Raw genomic sequence first — 18,735 nt, 5'->3', positions numbered from 1 at the left:
AGAATGTAGAATATCCAACGACAGAGAGACAGACAGAAAGGATACACTCACAGAAATTACAATAGAATCAGTCATTATTTAGAAAGTACAGGTATAACATTTTCTTGCATCTATGAAATAAAAAAAAAAACGCCAAGGTAAAAACTTTTTGAAGCTTAATGGAGTTTCTTTTTATTTTCTTTAATGTTTTTTAATCTTTTATGATGATAACGAGTTTATTTCATAAACTATATTCACAACATCCTAAATATAATCAGGGTTGTAACATAGATATAAAACAAAAATATCAATAAAAACAACCCACCATAACCCTGTTGATCTGTTTGTCTGTATTTCAATATATCTGTAACATTTAAAAAATACTTTAATTTTCTCACTTTAATGATTTTGATTTTTTAAAGTTAAATCTACATTATTGTTTACAATGACCAATGAAATAATATTTGTCTAAATGTATCTGTACATCCACTACCAAATCATATACACTTGTGAGCTAGTCAGTAACATTTTCTGTGGATCGTCCTTTCTCTGTATACACATTTGTGAACTAGTCATGTTGATCGTGTGTGAGATAGTCCTTTCTCTGTATGTATCTGTATACACATACTCTGCTGTTATGGTCTGTTGCTCCTACCAAGAGAAAGTGATTTCTGCTGTCATAGTCCAGACCCCCTGATACATGTATCTTGTTTATTTTGGTGAAGAGTGATAAGAAGTGACCGTCTTTGTCAATCATTTGAACTGTTTTGCTTTTTGCATCAGACACCAAGATGTGTGACAGTGCGTCTACACAGATTCCTAGTGGTGATAGTCGTGATCCTGAAGGAGGTCCTGTGTAGGAGAAGCGATGTTTTCCTCCACGCTCTGTCACCACAATACCACTGAACAAGTCAGACACAATAACATCTCCATTATGGTTCTCCGTGATGTATTTAGGAAATTTGTACAGTTTCTGACCTGTGTTATCGTGTTCAATGACCTGAATATGTTGTCCTTTACTATTATACCGCATTACCTTGGAATCTGTATATATATTTTTATCATTATCATAACTCATTATCGCAACTAGTAGATCTCCATTAGACGGAGAAGAGTACACACACTCTGCTTTCCATGGGTCTGTGTTCTTTATAACAGTATTTACCATTGTGTTGTCTGTAGACAATTTGTTGATGTTATTGGATCTGTCAATATAAATAAGATTCCCCTCACGAGTTACGGAGTGTCCTCCAGTATAACTTATTGTATTTGTAACACTATGTAGAGGGGCACCTGTTGTGTTTGTCAAGATGATACGTCCATAGGCGTCACTGATCCATGCCAGGTCTCTTGTAACACAGGAAATGTGACGAACCACCATAGCACCTATCACTGTGTAAGATTTCTGTAACACAGGTGTATGCATCAGTTCCAGCAGCTGTTCATTGCTTACGTGTCTTTTACTTGTCTCTGTGATTTGGATTACTCCTATTGACTTAATTATATCCACCATGTTGATTCTACTATTTATGGAGAAGGAAAAGGTATCAGGAATGATCGTGACCCTTGGGATAGGAGTTTTCTTTAGACATATAAGGAATTGTACAGGCTTGTCTAATAACTGTTCTAATTTGTATAAAAACATTTCTTTTCTGGTAATGTTTTTCTTTGGTTTTTGTAATCTAGATTTCAGTAACAGTTTACACTTTTTTAATTCATTCATATCATTCACTACTAAATCAACCAGATTCGTCAGTTTCAAAGTTCTTTTTGTCATGCTTCGCTGTAGGCCAGATAATTTTGACTGACAAATTTCCCCACCCCTTTTAATATCGGATTTAATTCTTGTAAGAATAGAAAGATTATTCAAGATAATATCAGTTCTTATGTGAACGATTCTGTCTCTGTGTTGGTGTCTGTACATTTCATAAACTGGAACAATATCAAAGATGCCATGATATCCGTGTTCATCACAGTCAGGGCAGATTGGAAATTCACATGAAAAACACCAGTTGTCTAAGTACATGTCTTGGTGGCTTTCACAAAACTCTGATATCTTGAAGTCGCCATACTTTAAACGGTCAATTACTACATCGTGGTATCTGGTGTCTAGGTCTATCAAATGTTTTTCCTTACAAAGAACACATAGATCTTCTTTACATGTTTTGCAGTAGTATTCTACGTCCCCTTTACACCGAGAACACTGGGGAATTTTCAGCTCCGTGTAGACATGTGTGTCCATTATTACGATAATATGTGCTTCTGGTTTATTGCATTTTTGAATTTTTTTTCTCTTTAATTTGTATTGTTCTTACAGTGCAATCTAGATAAATATAAAAATCAAAAATTAGTTTTTGTTAATTTTTTTTAATAGATTGTAGATAAAATTATGCTGATAATATTAAATTTATTGTTTGATTATCAACATGACAGAACTTTTGACAATGATTCATAGACTATATATGTTTTACAAGAAAATAAGTAGGCAACACTATGTCGTCGGATACGTACATAAATGAATTTATCATTTTTCTATATTGCTGCCAGCTATCTGATTGGCTCAAACTAGATCACATGATCAAGCATAAAAAGTCTTATAAATTGGGTGTTTCTATTTTAAGCTTCAAAATTTTTTTCATAAACCTGTTGTTTCTAAAATTGAAAACGTTCTTCTGTGAAGCTACAATAGTGCTGACATCACAATAGTCTTTATAAACTGAATGTTTCTAAATACAGATACTGCAGCTACTATTCGTAACTGTGACGTCATGATGGAATGACATAACAATGCCTTATATGAGAAAGTATTGAGTATTAGAAGCATGGAATTTAACACATTTCTTATTAAGTGATAAAAAAAAATAAAACTATTAAAGCCTTTTGATTCTGTATTTCGTGCTCGGTCGATATGTTTTCTTTAAGGTCTATATATCTAGGAATTGGCCTCATCAAAATGCTATAATAGTATATTGCTAATTACTGAAATTAAGTGTTCTTAGTGATATATATGCATGTGCAAAAAATAAAGAATAGTGTATGTTTTAATATAGTCTACATTTTTCCAAAGAAGGATTGAAACACCATAACCTCTATTTTGGATCTTTTTGCGATTCTTTTATCAATGCAAGTTGTAAAGAAAAGACTCCAAAATATTTTACAAGCAATAGCAAGATGTACATTATTATATATTGTTATATTAGGTAGAATATTTCTACAAAAGCAATGCCTTGCTCTCCTTAATCAAAACTGAAGCAACGATACATTAGTGTCATCGTCCGGAATTTAACATCTACCCGGAGTGGTTTTAGGTTACAAACCGGTCATCAATATAAATAGGAAGCAGGGATATCAATAAGTCTCTCTCTCTTTCTCTCTTTAAAAAAATTGAAAATGTGAATAATATCAGTTTAGCATTATCATGCGTTGAAAAAGCGTGATTCTGGCTATTTAAGAAATCTTCGAATCCAGGATTTTTAGAAGATTTACCTTGAAAACAAAATTAATTCAAATATCTATCGAGAACATGACGTTAAGATATTGGTGATTTATATTATGGAAATTAAAGAAATATACATTTTAAATACAGTGGACCTTCAGATATTCGGATGCCAGATATCCGGAAGTTCAGATTCCGGACGATTTTTCTTGGAAACGGAATTCTTTAACGTGATTTTGTCTCGTTTATCCGAAATTCCGCGTTCCGTATCCGGAGGTCTTTTTTCACCACAAAATGAATTTTTACGTTATATTTTGGTTCATTTATCCGGACGGTATTTTTTTAATTGTCTGTCAACTCTGCTCTAATTTCTTGAGCTGGGTGTAAATTGTTGTAAAACCACTGGCCTGGCTGTTTGTTTTAAAAGATGATCACCGTCGACCTGATATCAATGGCTCGGGGCAAGGTCAATTATAGGTCGATAGGTACGCACGAGACTCGCTTCTCCAACATGTATTTGATAATTAACGGAAATAATTTTATGTCTATAATTTTTCCGTAGTCGGCAAATGTATTTCTTTTACTGTTAGAGTTCAGTCGTAACATGGTTTTATGTATTGCATTTGCTACTTACAGACATGACATCGGAGTTGTTTATGTATAGTGTTTAATACGCAAAACGGATTCTGTAATTTGATGACATTTATTTTATAAAATCACTTTCAAAATTACACAATGGTTATGCGATCTCGCTTGGGATGATTATGATAAGCTTACAATAACATGTGCAGTTAATTTCACATTTAGCATTGATTGGCGTTCATATTAAATAAGACTCTACCGACAGTACGTTTTCTTTCTCTGTCAGTTCTATAGCCACTTGGCTAGGAGAAGTTGATTTATTAGACACTGGGAAGTAGAAATAATTAATGTTACCATATAAACAACGTTTCATCCAATGAAAATGTACTTTTATTTTATTTAAACAAGTATTGAGTAGTACTAACGTTACAATATACATTTATTGACTGGGTGAGAGATCAACATGCGTTTTGTCGGACCCAAGAACCTTTTTGCCTGAGGCCGTTAGGCCGAAGGCAAACAGTTTTGTTCGAGGGGTCGACAAAATGCATTTTGCTTGAGAACACAGTCAATAAATGTTTTGTTTTTTTTTACACCTTTTATTTATTTATTTTGTTATTATTTTTTTGACATACATGTATGTCGAACATACATACATGTATGTCGAACACCAACGAATGCAAATGAGATTTAGCTGACCTCGCCCATTATGTGGCGTAAGCTGTCCAACATCTCATCGACAGGTCCAATATCTTACTCCGCGGTCAAACATCGATTTTTTTTATGCCCGCTCAGTAAAACAGTTGAAATGTTTGACTTTTATTAGTATTGAATTATATAGGAACACAGTTTTAAAGGTATAACAATATCAAAGTATTTACACAATAAAACATATTGATATAAAGCAGCATTCTTCACTATTGCCAATCATATGAAAGGCCATATAACTAAAATCAAGGCAATTCAGATATCCGGACGCTCCATTTATGAGGACGATTTGACTGGGAACCAAAGCGTCCGTATAAATGAGGTTCCACTACATACATTTTAAACTTAAATTTACGGCTTCTTTTAGAACTCTTCAGTCCACTTTTTTTTTTTTGGGGGGGGGGGGGGGACTGAACAATCCTGTAGGAAGAATAGCGTTTATAAAATTTTACATCTCATTTTCATTTGATAATCGAAGACAACACCGTCCATCAAAATAAAGATTATATGGCCTCTTTACCATTAAACAGACTAAGAAAACTTCGAAATGAAACTCAAAATGCTTAGAAAAAGGCACTCTGGTGATACAGTCTATGGTTGTATAGATCTGCCATAACTTGCACTGAGATATATTTATGTCAATTTGTCATTTATGTATGTCGTGTTGTTATATATTTCTCGGTTTGTCAGATTTTGTCTCCTATTCACATGCCAAAAAATTCAACATGTCTATGGCCAGTGTGTGTCATCCATATGACAAGTCGACATATTAAACATCTGAAAATTGAACATAATTATCTGAAAAATTGAAATCATTTCTAGCAAATCGTCACCATTATCTGACAAATCAACATAAATATCTGTCAAATATAGGCATCTGATAAGACGAAAATACATCCGACAGGTTAACCTTAGTTTCTGAAAAGTCGTTATAACATTTTGTTAGTCGACAAAAGAAATAATGTCGAGCTTTCAGATAAATATTTCGACTTGTCAAATAATTATCAGGTAAGTCATTTTTTCAGATAGTTACATGTATTTTGACTTTTCATATAACAGCAATTTCCAAGATAATTATATCAACTTGTTAAAAATTTTGCTTATTTATCAGATATAATCATGACAAGTTGTTATCAGTTAGTGGGATTTAAACACCTTATATTTCTAATCATGATAATTATTATTATTTGACAAAGTGATATAAACATCTGACAAGTTGACATTAATATCTGCCAGGTCAACATAAGTATGCAGGTAGCTGAGAAATCCACTGAAACATCTGAAAAATTGACATAAACATTTGACAAGTCGACATAAACATCTGACAGAATACGCCACGACAGCCATTTAAAAAAATACTTCATACTGCTAACCTGGTTTTTTTAATTTTGGCCGATATCCAGATTTTACTAAAGTATTGAATGTTCCGTGTGAAGAACAGGAAATAGGGGTTCAACCCATCAATCCTTGCTGTAAGGAAATATACGGAATCCCTCACCACCTTTCCCTTGCATTGAATTATACAGAAGATATCCCCTCACACTATATATAGAGAGTAATGAAGGATAACCGATAAGTAGGTCACATGGGTCACTGGTCATTTAAATTACTTGCGTGCGATCGCTAAGGTGGAATATTCAGCTGTAGGTATGGGGTCACAGCAGACTTCACACTGACACTGTACAAAGCCTTTTCAAATCCGGAATTTAAAGTTTGCATTCTACATGTTCTATTTAAAGATATTTGATTAGTAAGGATCTATTTGTTACCTACACACTAAAACATGATCAAGGAGTTTGTTACAAAGTTATTAATAATAAATATAAAAATTGTGCTGTCACAGTTCTTATTTTTTATTTATTTTTGTTTGCTTTTTTGTGTAATTATACGGAGTGAAATATGTGTATTATTCAGATATCAGAAAGAGTTATCCTTCTTTGTAAATTTTTGAATTATCTTCCTTGAGTGGAAATCTTTTGTGTCAGGAGTTATCTCCCTCATTTTCTCGTGCAAGTTTTCATTCAGTCTGCCATTAGAGTTCCATCCATGAGGATGTACATGTAACATTCTACCTTCTTACGATTTGTGGCCTATTACCATGTAAGTTTTTATAGGAAACTTTTGTAACTTCATACCTATTATTTGTAAAGTTTTTTGGTGATTATTTATAGAGTTTTTGTGTATTGAAAACTTATTCAGACCGGTATTTTTTGTAAAGTTTAAAGTCACTGAAGTCACGAGAATTAGTTATTGTTATTCAATTTATCTAATATGCTTTATAGTAATTTGTTATTATGATAAGGTTTATAAGTGAGCTATTTCTATGGAACACCGTTATTGTCTTTTTGGTATATCAGTATTATAGTATTTGATTTTGTTTATTTCAGTTATTTACCTCATTCGCTCACTCGCTCATTCGCTCACTCGCTCATTCGCTTACTCGCTCGTGTAGACTCACTCGCTCACTTAGGCTCACTCACATAGGCTCACTTTGTCTCACTCACCTAGGCTCATTCGCTCATTCACTGATTGGAATATGAATTCGCTTGTTAATAAATATGGAACCAGTTACCATGTGTTCTTCAATGATCAAGTATGAGGTGTGAGGTGTGAGGTTTAGCTAGCTGTTCCAGACAGCATAAAAATTATCGTTTGGTTTCATTCTTCAAATGAAGAAGGAACTGGAAGGGACACTAAAAAGTATCTATCTTGATGTGAAAAATTCTCATCAGCTACTCAGGTCCAGCAAAAAAAAAAATCATTACTTGAGGAAGGAAGGGAAATGTAAAGAAGATTGGATACTTTGTTATTAAACAATGGCTATACGAAATATATATGTCTACAGCTTTTATAAATTTAAGACGATCGAACTAGGTTATTTCCCAAGATATAGATTTCCCTTGGGATGTAGATTCAGCCGACGTGTCTGCACTCTCAGAAAACAATGATGATTAAAATATATTTACTCATCGCCATTGACGTGTTCTCGATATAGATATATTTGGGTTAGACCCTTATAAATAAACTCCATGACAGTTTAAAGAATGATTTGATGAGCATGTTTGAAACATGATTTAAGGCATTGGAGCTGAGAACAGACAAAAGAAGGAAATTCAGCAACCTACATGTACATTAAAGTCTTTCCAAGAAGAAGAGGAGTTGATCATTTCGTCACAAAGAACGTCACTCGTGTCAATAGGGCCGTTCATTCGGACTCTCTTAAAGTCATGAGAAATCGATATTGTAACAATAATAGAACATAGAGATATATAGAGTACGTTCTACAAGACATCGTCCGAAATTAAAACAGTCGCGGCCATACAGATCATTCAATTGTCTCTCACCTAGAGACACAGATAAATGAAATGATTCAATCAAGCGATTTAAAAAATTACAGATAATGAGAGCGATCCCATTGAGGAAAGTTTTATAAATCCGAGTTTAATAGAGTTAATAAAATTAGAAACGATATGTGGAAGTTGAGAAAGCCTTAAAATGACATAATCGCTGAGGGAAGGTAGAAGTTTAAGTGAAATGACAATGATATTCAAAGAAATTTAATTCTTAAATAACACTTCAACTTGTTAAACTGCAGGATATAATAAGGACTAATTTTATTACCAATCTTCGTGTAACATTAGGCAGTCTTGAGATTGACATCATGCTTTTACTGCCGGAGGGAATTTACTCTCCCTGATAATTTGAGGAGACATATTCAAATTTCTCTTGGGGGCAATCAATTATATCCCCAAAGTGATAAAGATGATACTCAAATTACTTAAACGTATCCCCCTCCTTCTCATAGTCATGTTGTATCTATTTAAGTTCTACAAGACATCGATTGAAATTGTAACAGACGGCCACAGATCATTAAACGATTTATTACCTAGAGACATAGATAAATCAAATGTAGACTTTGGAGAAATAATACGAATAAGATTTAAAATTCAAGTGTTTTCAAAAAGAAAGCGCACAAGCCACGTAAGAATTGTAAATTTTAAATGAGGCAGGCTATTGACAAACATGTTAATGAAACAATAATATCAACAGTCTCGTTTGAAGTCATCAAGTTTATGGTCGATACAATGACCTTGTCATCAAAAGCAACCTAACATTAAGTCAAATGCTGACTGACGTTTTTTCATACTAATTGTTAGACAATTTTTTACAGTGAATTGTTTGCGGATTTTTCCTTTTTTTTCCAGATCATGACAAGGAGCACACAATCGACAGTGAATGCTTACTTCTCCATGGCACCTGATCCCACCTGTGATGTTTTTAAAGGCCGTGTTTGGTCTGCTCCCCGTTTGTGTCGTAAAATGGCTTTTGAGCTTGAATACTGTTCGTTATCTCCATATTTCAGTACTATAAAAATATTTCCCAGCGTGACTTAGAACACAATTTGACAGGAAATCCTTAGTTATAACATACAGGAGATTCTTTCGGCAAAATATACAAAAGAACAGATTATGACAATGAACTCATCAAGGGAACTTTTTTCTAATCCGAGCTTTATACATGCAGTAAATAAAAGCAGATACGAAATGTGAAAGGTTGTGAAAGTCTTTAAATGACAAACGACACACGCGCAGAAGGAAGCTTTTAAGGTAGAAGTTTTAATGAAATGGCAGGAGTATGCAAAGAAAGTTCTTGGATAAGAAAGCAACATGCAATACTGCAATGGACTATCATCATTTAACATTAAGTAGCCATGCGGTCGACACCATGCTTTTACTGCCAGAGGGAATTTACTCGCTCCAGTAAACTGAGCAGACATATGCAAATTTCTCACGGAGGAAGTCAACAATATCCTGCTGATTAAAAGATGATCCTCAAATCACTGAACTTTATCCTCTTCCTCAGGACTTCACTGCCCCTTCTCCTCCCGTAATGGACAAGGCATTAAGGATAAGGTTTAGTTTGTACATCCCTTCGTCACGATCGGTGCGGAACCAACGATGTAAGGAAAAGCTACGTGGATCGAAAACTTAATAATAAGCATAAACTATACATTGATGATTATTTAAACAAATTGATGACACTGATAATTGATAATAAATCAATAAATTAAAACATTACTGATAATGAAGGTTGTGATGAAGAATCTGATAATATAAAGATGAAAAGTCTGATGAAAAAGCTAATGATGAGGAAGAATCAGATGATTTAACCTAAGTGACATTCTCGTTAACTTTAATAACAATGATCAATATCAAGTTCCAAATTCATTATTGATAAATAGCAATGTACATTGTAGATAATTTTCAAATATATATGTCCATAAATATGATAGCAAATTGTAACACAATATGCTCGTGTTCATATGATAAATATTAGATAATGAGAAATATTTTATAATGAGAAAAATGTTTCAAAAGTAATATTTACAAAAAATAATGATAAAAAAGTATCAAATGATTTACATTCTGATTTTATAATGATCATGAACCAGCATGTGAGTGCCTGTGACCAGTACATAACGTTTATCAACATGGGACTTAAGTATTTTTTAATTATTGGACAGAATAAGACATCACTAAGATCAACAGGATCCAAAACGATACTTCTACTTTGTCATATATCGTACTAGGCATTTTTATCTTAGTGCAATGGTATTGTGATATTATATTCATGTTATCATAGATATTTAATAGTAAAAATTCAATATACAAGAATCTACATCTCTGTTCATTCTCATCGAATCCATATCAATCTTTCGAGAAAACGCCTGGTAAAGGAGTGCAGTTAAACGTATCTGAAATGACATCAAAATATGATAAGAGACGGAAACATGAAAAACAAATTTAAAAGATATATATCTTAATTCTTTTATACATCTACCGTATATTATTTTAGATTAAACATTTGAACAAAAGAATAAACATATGAAAAGAAGAGGAAAAGTAAGTTGTGCATATGGATTTAATATATAGTGCACGATATGTCCTTAAATTTACATTTTATGCCAAAAATAACTGAAATATGTTATGGTATTGCGTAGAAAAACGTGTTGAATTCACAATTATAGAATATTATATATAATATCATGTTTATTTGTTTTAAACAAAATGCATATCAAAATTATTCTGAAAGATTACCTATGCAATTGTCTGGCCACTTTAGGAGCCTACAAGCATATATTCTGTTTTTGCTGTATGACCCAATCAATAGAATTTGAGTTTTATCATCATAACTCAGGCTCCGGGACTCTTTAATTCTTTGTTGGTGCGCGTGTGCCTCTGGCAGTGAAAGGATATGACCATCCTTGTCAATCATGTGAACTATGTCAAGGCCGGTATCACAAACTAAGATATTAGAATTCGCGTCTGTACAGATCCCACGTGGTATAAAGAGTGGCCAGGATGGAGGTCCTCTGTATGAGAAGCGATATTTTCCTCGACGGTCTGTCACTACAACACCAAGGTAATAGTCAGAAACAATGACATCGCCATTTTTGTTTTCTGTGATGTACATTGGAAAGGCGTATAAGTCCTCCCCTGTTTTGCTGTGTTTGATGTTCTGGACTAACTGACCGTCGCTATTGTACCTTGTTACCTTGGCCTCTGTGTATTTACCAGAATTTTTATCATATTTTCCCATCCCAACCAGAAGATCTCCATTGAGGCGGGAACAATATACGCATACTGGATCCCATGGTTCTGTTTTCGATATTAGTCTAATTTTTATTCTTTTGTCCGTAGAGAGCTTGTTTATGTTATAATCCTTGTCTATATATATGAGCTCTCCTGTAATATTCACTGAATGCACTCCCCACACACTGTTTATTTCTCTGAGGCGATGTAAAGCGCCGCCTGTTTGATCTGTCAAAATGAGATTTTGTTTATCACTGACCCAGACCATTTGTGGTGTTACTCTAGAAATGTGATTACACTCAACGACACCTGTAACTGTTATGTATAGCTTGATTTCAGCTGTGGATACCATTTTCCGCAGTTGTTCAATTCTCATTACTCCTTTTCTTTTAGTCTCATTAATTTCAATGTCTCCAACTAACCCTGTCACATTATCTAGATTGATGTCTTCAGTAGGGTAAGATATCACAGTGTCAAAGACGTTCCTTTTTGGGGGAACGGGCGTTCTCTTTATAAATAATAGGAACTGAACTGGTCTTTTTGTTAAGTGCTCAAATTTATGTTCATACTTCTGTACTGCAGAAATATGTCTTTTGAGGATTTCCTTTTGTTCATGTAGTTTGGGGATCAAATACGATATACATTTACATATTTCCTCATGATGAACTAAATCCATTTTGTACTTCAATTTCTGAACTTTGTACTTCATGCTTATCATCATATTTAACTCAATGCCTAGAGTTTCTCTTCGGCAAATTCCAACATCAGAATTGATTGTTTCCAGGATAGTGCAACTGCTGGGGATTAACTTTTTTTTAACATTTGCAAATATTTCTCTGCTTTGTTGTCTTCGAGTTTTAAAAATTGATTTGATACTTTTGGTGTCATGTCGCCTATGTTTCAAACAAGCTGAACAGAAAGGGAGATCACATGTCACACACCAGTGTACATACTTCTTATCTGGGTGTTTTTCACATATGTCAGGCCTATTTAATGCATTGTTATTTAAACCCCATAAGTCCAGGTTGTCGAAGTGCAGTTGTGTACAATGGACATTGTGACATCGACTGGTGAAGTGGTTGTTATTTTTGAAAAATTTTATTTCTTTTTGATGTGTTGTCAAAGTATTCCCCATGATGAAATTACTCTACAATACAAAATGAACTACAATCGTTTGTAGAAAAAAAAAACATTTCCGTATAAGTTAACAAGAAAGTTAAGTTATATGCTATTAACTTTTTCACTGATGTGTCAATTTTTATTGGTGATTGTGCATTATATTTTCTAGCCTTGTCACATGCGGCGAGTATTTTTTTTTTTTTATCTACAATTGTCCTTTAAGTCCAATTCCGTCAAGAGAAATTGGATACTTTTTGATTTTAAAAGTTTCATGCATAACATCTATATGGCTTTTATGAAATATAATTTACCAAAAGAATTTAATGTAGCAATTATTTTTTTGTGCTTTGAGTTGGTATTCTTCCTATCACACGAGGTTTCACAGCAGGATATGGAAAGTAATTCTTAGTATAAATGAATTTTGCTGCTTTCATAATTGTACGTATACTCAAAAAGCACTTCAGATCAAATCAGAACGAATAATTTTTTAAGTAATTCTGAAAACAAGATTTATGATAAACAGTTTTCATCCCTAGATGCAACATGTATGCAATTTTGGTCTGATAGAGCTTGCAGTTACTTGGGAATGGACTTATCTAAAAATTTTAAACTAGTAGCTTATTCAGAGAAGAACGAGGGCGCTTTTGATTGGCATACGGCAGGAATATGGGCTCACTTGAAAAGTGAAAATTTCATTATCTGTCACATGAAATTTTAGCATTCTTTTGATATATCGGGTTCCTGTAAAATAGGAAAGGGAAATATTTTCCCGATATTGTATTTTGATTTCCTAAAAAAGAACTTGAAAATTAGCTAGATGGATCATTTGGTAGAAAATGTTACATTTTGAACATTTTTCTAAAAAATTGCTATCTCTCCATGATTTTGAAACGTTATTTGTTTGCATTTTAATTCAAAGAACATTTGTAAAAAAATGGAGAGAAGACCCAGAGACAATAAAAAATGTACTTTTTCCAAAACAAAATCCAATGTGTAAATGCGGTGCTTCATTGTCGCTTTAAAAACCACAAAGTGTGTGGAGCGGTGATAGCTCAGTAGTATGCGTTACCCGTCCAGTGCACTATTAATATCAAAGAACTATTTTTGCTTTGATCCTCGCATGGAGCGTTAATATGTTTTTAGTACAAACAATCAATTCTTTTGTCAGTTTAATTTTATGCACTGATTTATTTTCAAATAGATAAATTCTGGTTCTGTTGCACCAAAAGCTAAAGTAATTCTTCCAATCTACTTATACTTTAATATATACATGTAATTGCATTTAACTATACCCTATAGGTGTTTATTGTTTATGTGAAGCGTTATTAAATTTTACATATAGTATTTATTAAGATAAGCGGACTGATATATTAAATTCGACAAAGTATTTCAAACTAAGTCTAACATTTTTCCCATGTGCGTAACTTTGTAAAGAGTGCTCAGCTGTGGTCAGTCGACCAAATCGTAGACATTTAAACTATAAATGTTTCGTACGCCTTATTCCTGCAGATCACATGCCAAACACGCCCATCTTCTTTTAGTCAAATCTAGCTGATTGAGGAGAGTTATTTTATATCTCATATTTAGCTAAGTTTTAAAACAAAAACATTTTTGTACACATGGAAATAAATCTTTATCGTTTATCAGACAGATTTACAACCTCTGACAATATGAAAATAATAGCAATGGAATTGATAAATCTTGTACCTGAATATTTTGCCAATTTTCATAAACTTGTTAAATATTTGACTATGTTTTGTTATAAAATACACGTTCACCTTATCTTGTTGTTAAAAATATACTATAGAATCGTCATAATTATACAAAAATACTACGCGTATTAACAATTAAACCTTGCACCAGATAAAAAGCATTCTGATTTTTTTTTTTTTTCAGAATAATTTATAATATTGTTTTTGAATCAAATTCTTTTAAAACATGAACAACAATGTTAAAATATTTTTAAATTCAAAACATTTAAAGACAATTGTGTTACATATTCAAGATGGGCCTCGGAATAGGCCTCGGATAATTTTTAAAAGTCATTCTTGAAAAAAGATATATGATAAACAGTTGATTCTGGAGGGTTATTTTGGCATTTGCAATTAAATAAATAATCGTAATTTAGAATTCGATAAGATTAATATTCTATTTAAATTTACAATCAAAGTATTTTTTATGGAAGGGATACACGTCCTTTTCCACTCCTTGTATCTTCCATCCTCTCATTTTCTTTCTTCCTCTCCCTTCTTCCCTCCCCTTCCTACATATACAAAACCCTTTTCCTCCCCAGTTCAATTATCCCCCTCTACCTCCTTAACCCTTTTCCCTTTATTTCTATACAACAACTTTGTTTGATCAGTAATATATCAATCAGTAATATATCAATCAGTAATATATCAATCAGTAATATATTTAAGATAATCATTCAACAATATGAGAAACCAAACAAACTGTTATCGGTAAACATGAACTATCAAACAAATGTGTCACTGTCAAAATATTTCTAATCAAAAGAAAACGATGCATATTTAGCAGCTATTATTACATATTACCATTAATATAGAGGCTAAACATCAAATATAAATGACATGCTCCATACAAAGATAATTTTCTTCATTTTCTACACCTTTTTTAAAATTACAAAAAGAAACTTACCAAGCCTTCTTGTGTGAATTTGCTGATTTTTACATGACTCACTCCTGGGAGAAGATGGCGTCGGCTGCAAACAAATTCCAGGGTAATTTGTTACTAAAATTAGGATTGGAAAATTCCCAATTTATTTTTCTTACATGGCTTAGATTCTCATTTATAAACACGTGAGAGGCGCATTCTTGTATGCTTATCTTTCTAAAAAATCTTTTCAACACTCGAAAAACAAAATATACTCGTGTCTGCAGTCCTATTAATCTGAAAAATACATGTTCGTAAAAATTCATTTTTTCATATATTGTTTTTGAAATAGCACCAATACTTCATGTTTCCATTTCAAACTAGTGGATGTTTCTTCCATCCCAAATCACACACTTGATTACAATTACAATTGATTACAATTACATTTTATTACATATATTGAAAACAACAGATACAATGTCATTATCCTTGAAATCATTTGTAACTTTTAAAAGGGCCTGGGGAAAAAAATGAAGTTAATAATTTCTAAAATTTTCAGTATAATAAAATGACTTATATGTTGCTAGAGGATTTCACGCTGAAATATAATAAAAGCGTGTTTAGAAACTTTCTTTATTTGGAGATTATTACGAATTTCGGGAAGCGTTTGATTAACACATATTCCAGCACTTTCACGAAGTACATGTAAACTTTATCCTTAATGCTTAAGAAAAACAATTTGTCTGAAGTCCAATGAGTACCAATTGCGCCCCGGTATAAGCAGACCTATTTTTGTATTCATTTTAACAATTTAAACTCCCCTTAACCCAAGGATGCTTTGTACCGATTTTGGTTAAAATTAGTCCAGTGGTTCTTGAGAAGAAGTTGAAAATGTGAAAAGTTTACAGACGGACGGACGAACGACGGACAACGGGTGATCAGAAAAGCTCACTTGAGCTTTCAATTCAGGTGAGCTAAAAAACGTCAGTCGGCATTTGACTCAAGAAATAAGATAATTCAGCAGATTTTTTTTAAAACTGCAGTACAAAATTGACATCTGGTAAACCTTAGCTTTCACGAAGCTATTGTTTATACGAAGTTTGGAGAGAACAAGAATCATAAAAAGAATGGACGTTTGTTATATAAAGAGAATTATGTTTGATGTTTTGGAGATGCAAAATTAAGACTGGTTGTGTATACAATAATATGTTGATTTTGAATTACGTACTATGTCATTTGTCTGTCCATTTTAAGAGCAAACCATCCTTGATTCACTAAGCAGGTTGGGGGGAAAATTCCGCTATAATAGTGGTATATCACTATTATAGTGAAATTCCGCTATATTTTCAGCCGTATTTACCCTCGATTTCATCAAATAACACGCTTGCTGTTTAAAGCGCAAGTCATGGTGGGTATAAAAATGGACACTAATTGGCACCCTTACATGTTATGAATTTTATTAAATTTTCTGCGATGCGTTTAATAATGCGAACGCACTTTTTAAAACGGAAGTTACATTTTTTAACATAGCAACCAGTGATTTCGGTAGTATTCAAGAAAGACTGAATCTCAATTTCTCTCATACGTGTGCACAAATTAATGCTTGTAATAACTTTCAACCAGAATTGAAAGAGGTTTGTCGAATTTACAGAAGAAAGGATGATTTGTGTCTGCATGGTAACGGGTATGGAGGCCCGTTGTGTGGGGGAACTGAAATATATTTCAAAAATATCAAATTGATTTTAAAAAAAACTGAAATATGCTCTCATAAATTTTAATAATATGTATTCGTTGAACGCTACGGTTTAATTTTGTAAAATAGAAAAATTCTTTAATTTTAATGCTGATATATATATATATATATATATATATATATATATATATATATATATATATATATATATATATATATATATATATATATATATATATATATATATATATACTGAAAATGATATCATGCATGCATTTATAAAATTTAAAATACTAGCATACTTACTGATTCTGGACACAACAATTTTCCTTCTTTCGATCATGAATATATCTTTTATTCTATTTTCATTTTTCATTGTCCCATTCCCGTTGGTTTCCTCTACTCTATCGTTTTCATTGCTTTGAGTCTGTTCAGGGGAAGGTGACTGATATCCGATATTCAATACATCTGTTGCGGTCATTCTAGAATTCAATTTTAAGACAATATTTTCCTATTTAATTTTTTTCAATAACCTTTCAATTTCTCCTTTGAAATTGGAGTTTTCATTCTTTAGTTCCTTGTTGGCTTCTTCTAAAACGTGCAAGCGGTTTTCAATTCCTTCCATCCAGTTTTGGTCAACGTTACCTTGGATATGGTTAAATGGTAAAAGAACACACAGAATTAAGAGGAGTCCCTTTGCTGTCATTTTCATTAGCTTTAATCTTCGTGTCAAGTTCGGAACTGTATAGATAGGCAGTCCCTAACTGTTACATATAATGTTTACAGAGAAATGTAGATTTCAAAGATAAGGACAAATTGTGCCGTATTTGTGCAGTATAATTGATTACCTCAAGACCTTATCTTTTTGATATTTATTTGAGGCGAGTGCACTTTGTCAAACCCTGAATACTTTTTCGGCATAGTATTTCCAATAATAACACTATATTATACCGTATAAGCAGAATTTTTAGCGAGGATTCAATTTTTGGCATTATTAGCGAGGGTGTTTAGATCGCTAAAATTGAATATCGCTAAGAATTCATTCCGAATCAATAAGAGTTATCTTTCTTTGCATATTGACTAAGAAAGCTCGTAAAGAAGGATAACTCCGTAACACTTTACATCATTAAAGAGAGTTATCTTCCTTAGCTATTTCTTGACAATACCTGAGTGGTACGTGAGCTTTGTTCACAAGATAATTAAAGTATTGAAATCTTTGTTCCTCTCTTGTTATTTAATTCTGAACTCTCCTTGGAAGTGGTTAACTGTCGTTCCTATCTGATTGTGGTTAAGTGTTTCTGAAATGTCGATTTTGAGATTTTTGAAAAAAAAGACGATTTGCCATTGAGTGGCGAATTTGATCAAGCATAGGAACTTGTCAATGAAATTCTTGAGGATGCTGTACAAACGCCGAAAAAAAAAACGAGCGAAACGTGGGACTTACTCTACCTATTCTCCTTCAAAAGGATATGAAATCGGAAAATATGCTGCAGAATTCGGAAATTTGAAAGCTGTCGCCGAATTTTCGGTCGAGTAATTATAAGAGAATAAATTCAATGAAAGTTCAGTGAGAAATTTTAAAAAGCGTTACTTAGAAAACTTAGAAGCCAGGAAACGAAAGCGCTTTGAGAGTGGAGATATGGAATCTTGTCGTAATGAGGAAGCTGAAGGTTTAGAACTTACACCGAAAAAAGAGACAGAAAATTATTTTTAGGCGATGAACTGGACGCCAAAGTTCAAAAAATAGTTACTAAATTAAGAAATTCAGGTGCAGTTGTAAACACGTCTATTGCAAGGGCTTCCGCCAAGGGTATCGTCTTGTCAAAGGACAGGAGTTTGTTGTACGAGAATGGGGGTCATATAGATTTATCTAAAGTTGGACAAAATTGCTGCTATTGAGAATGGGCTTGGTCAAAAGAAAAGGGACAACGTCGAAGAAAATTCTTGACGTTGCTTATGAAGAAAAAAAAATAAATTTCTTAAACGAATACAGGCAATAGTGGAGACCTATA

At 32.9% G+C, this 18,735-nt stretch overlaps 2 protein-coding genes and 1 long non-coding RNA gene across 3 annotated transcripts; 1 reads left to right on the top strand and 2 right to left on the bottom strand.

Annotated features, from left to right (window-relative positions):
* Positions 1 to 305: 305 nt before the first annotated feature.
* Positions 306 to 1,603, bottom strand: LOC133196480 (uncharacterized). Its single transcript, XM_061332366.1, has one exon. The coding sequence runs from the start codon at positions 1,490 to 1,492 to the stop codon at positions 548 to 550; it is 945 nt and encodes a 314-aa protein (XP_061188350.1). The 5' UTR covers positions 1,493 to 1,603; the 3' UTR covers positions 306 to 547.
* A 4,966-nt stretch (positions 1,604 to 6,569) lies between these two features.
* On the top strand, positions 6,570 to 7,274 carry LOC133196478 (uncharacterized). The gene is made up of 2 exons (XR_009722357.1): positions 6,570 to 6,805; positions 7,093 to 7,274. It is a non-coding gene; the product is annotated as an uncharacterized LOC133196478 (long non-coding RNA).
* A 2,653-nt stretch (positions 7,275 to 9,927) lies between these two features.
* Positions 9,928 to 15,133, bottom strand: LOC133197464 (uncharacterized). Its single transcript, XM_061333518.1, has 3 exons — positions 15,076 to 15,133; positions 10,804 to 12,445; positions 9,928 to 10,460 (listed from the first exon to the last, which is right to left on the bottom strand). Exons 2-3 carry the CDS (start codon positions 12,431 to 12,433, stop codon positions 10,414 to 10,416), a joined length of 1,677 nt encoding a protein of 558 aa, XP_061189502.1. The 5' UTR covers positions 12,434 to 12,445; positions 15,076 to 15,133; the 3' UTR covers positions 9,928 to 10,413.
* Positions 15,134 to 18,735: the final 3,602 nt, after the last annotated feature.

This window comes from Saccostrea echinata, unplaced genomic scaffold (assembly GCF_033153115.1).
Source record: "Saccostrea echinata isolate AGI-Se365-2 ecotype Australia unplaced genomic scaffold, CSIRO_AGI_Sech_v1 ptg000030l, whole genome shotgun sequence".
NCBI classification, from domain to species: domain Eukaryota; kingdom Metazoa; phylum Mollusca; class Bivalvia; order Ostreida; family Ostreidae; genus Saccostrea; species Saccostrea echinata.
The sequence above is the reverse complement of the archived record's forward strand: the minus strand, read 5'-3'. Positions and strand labels throughout refer to the sequence as shown.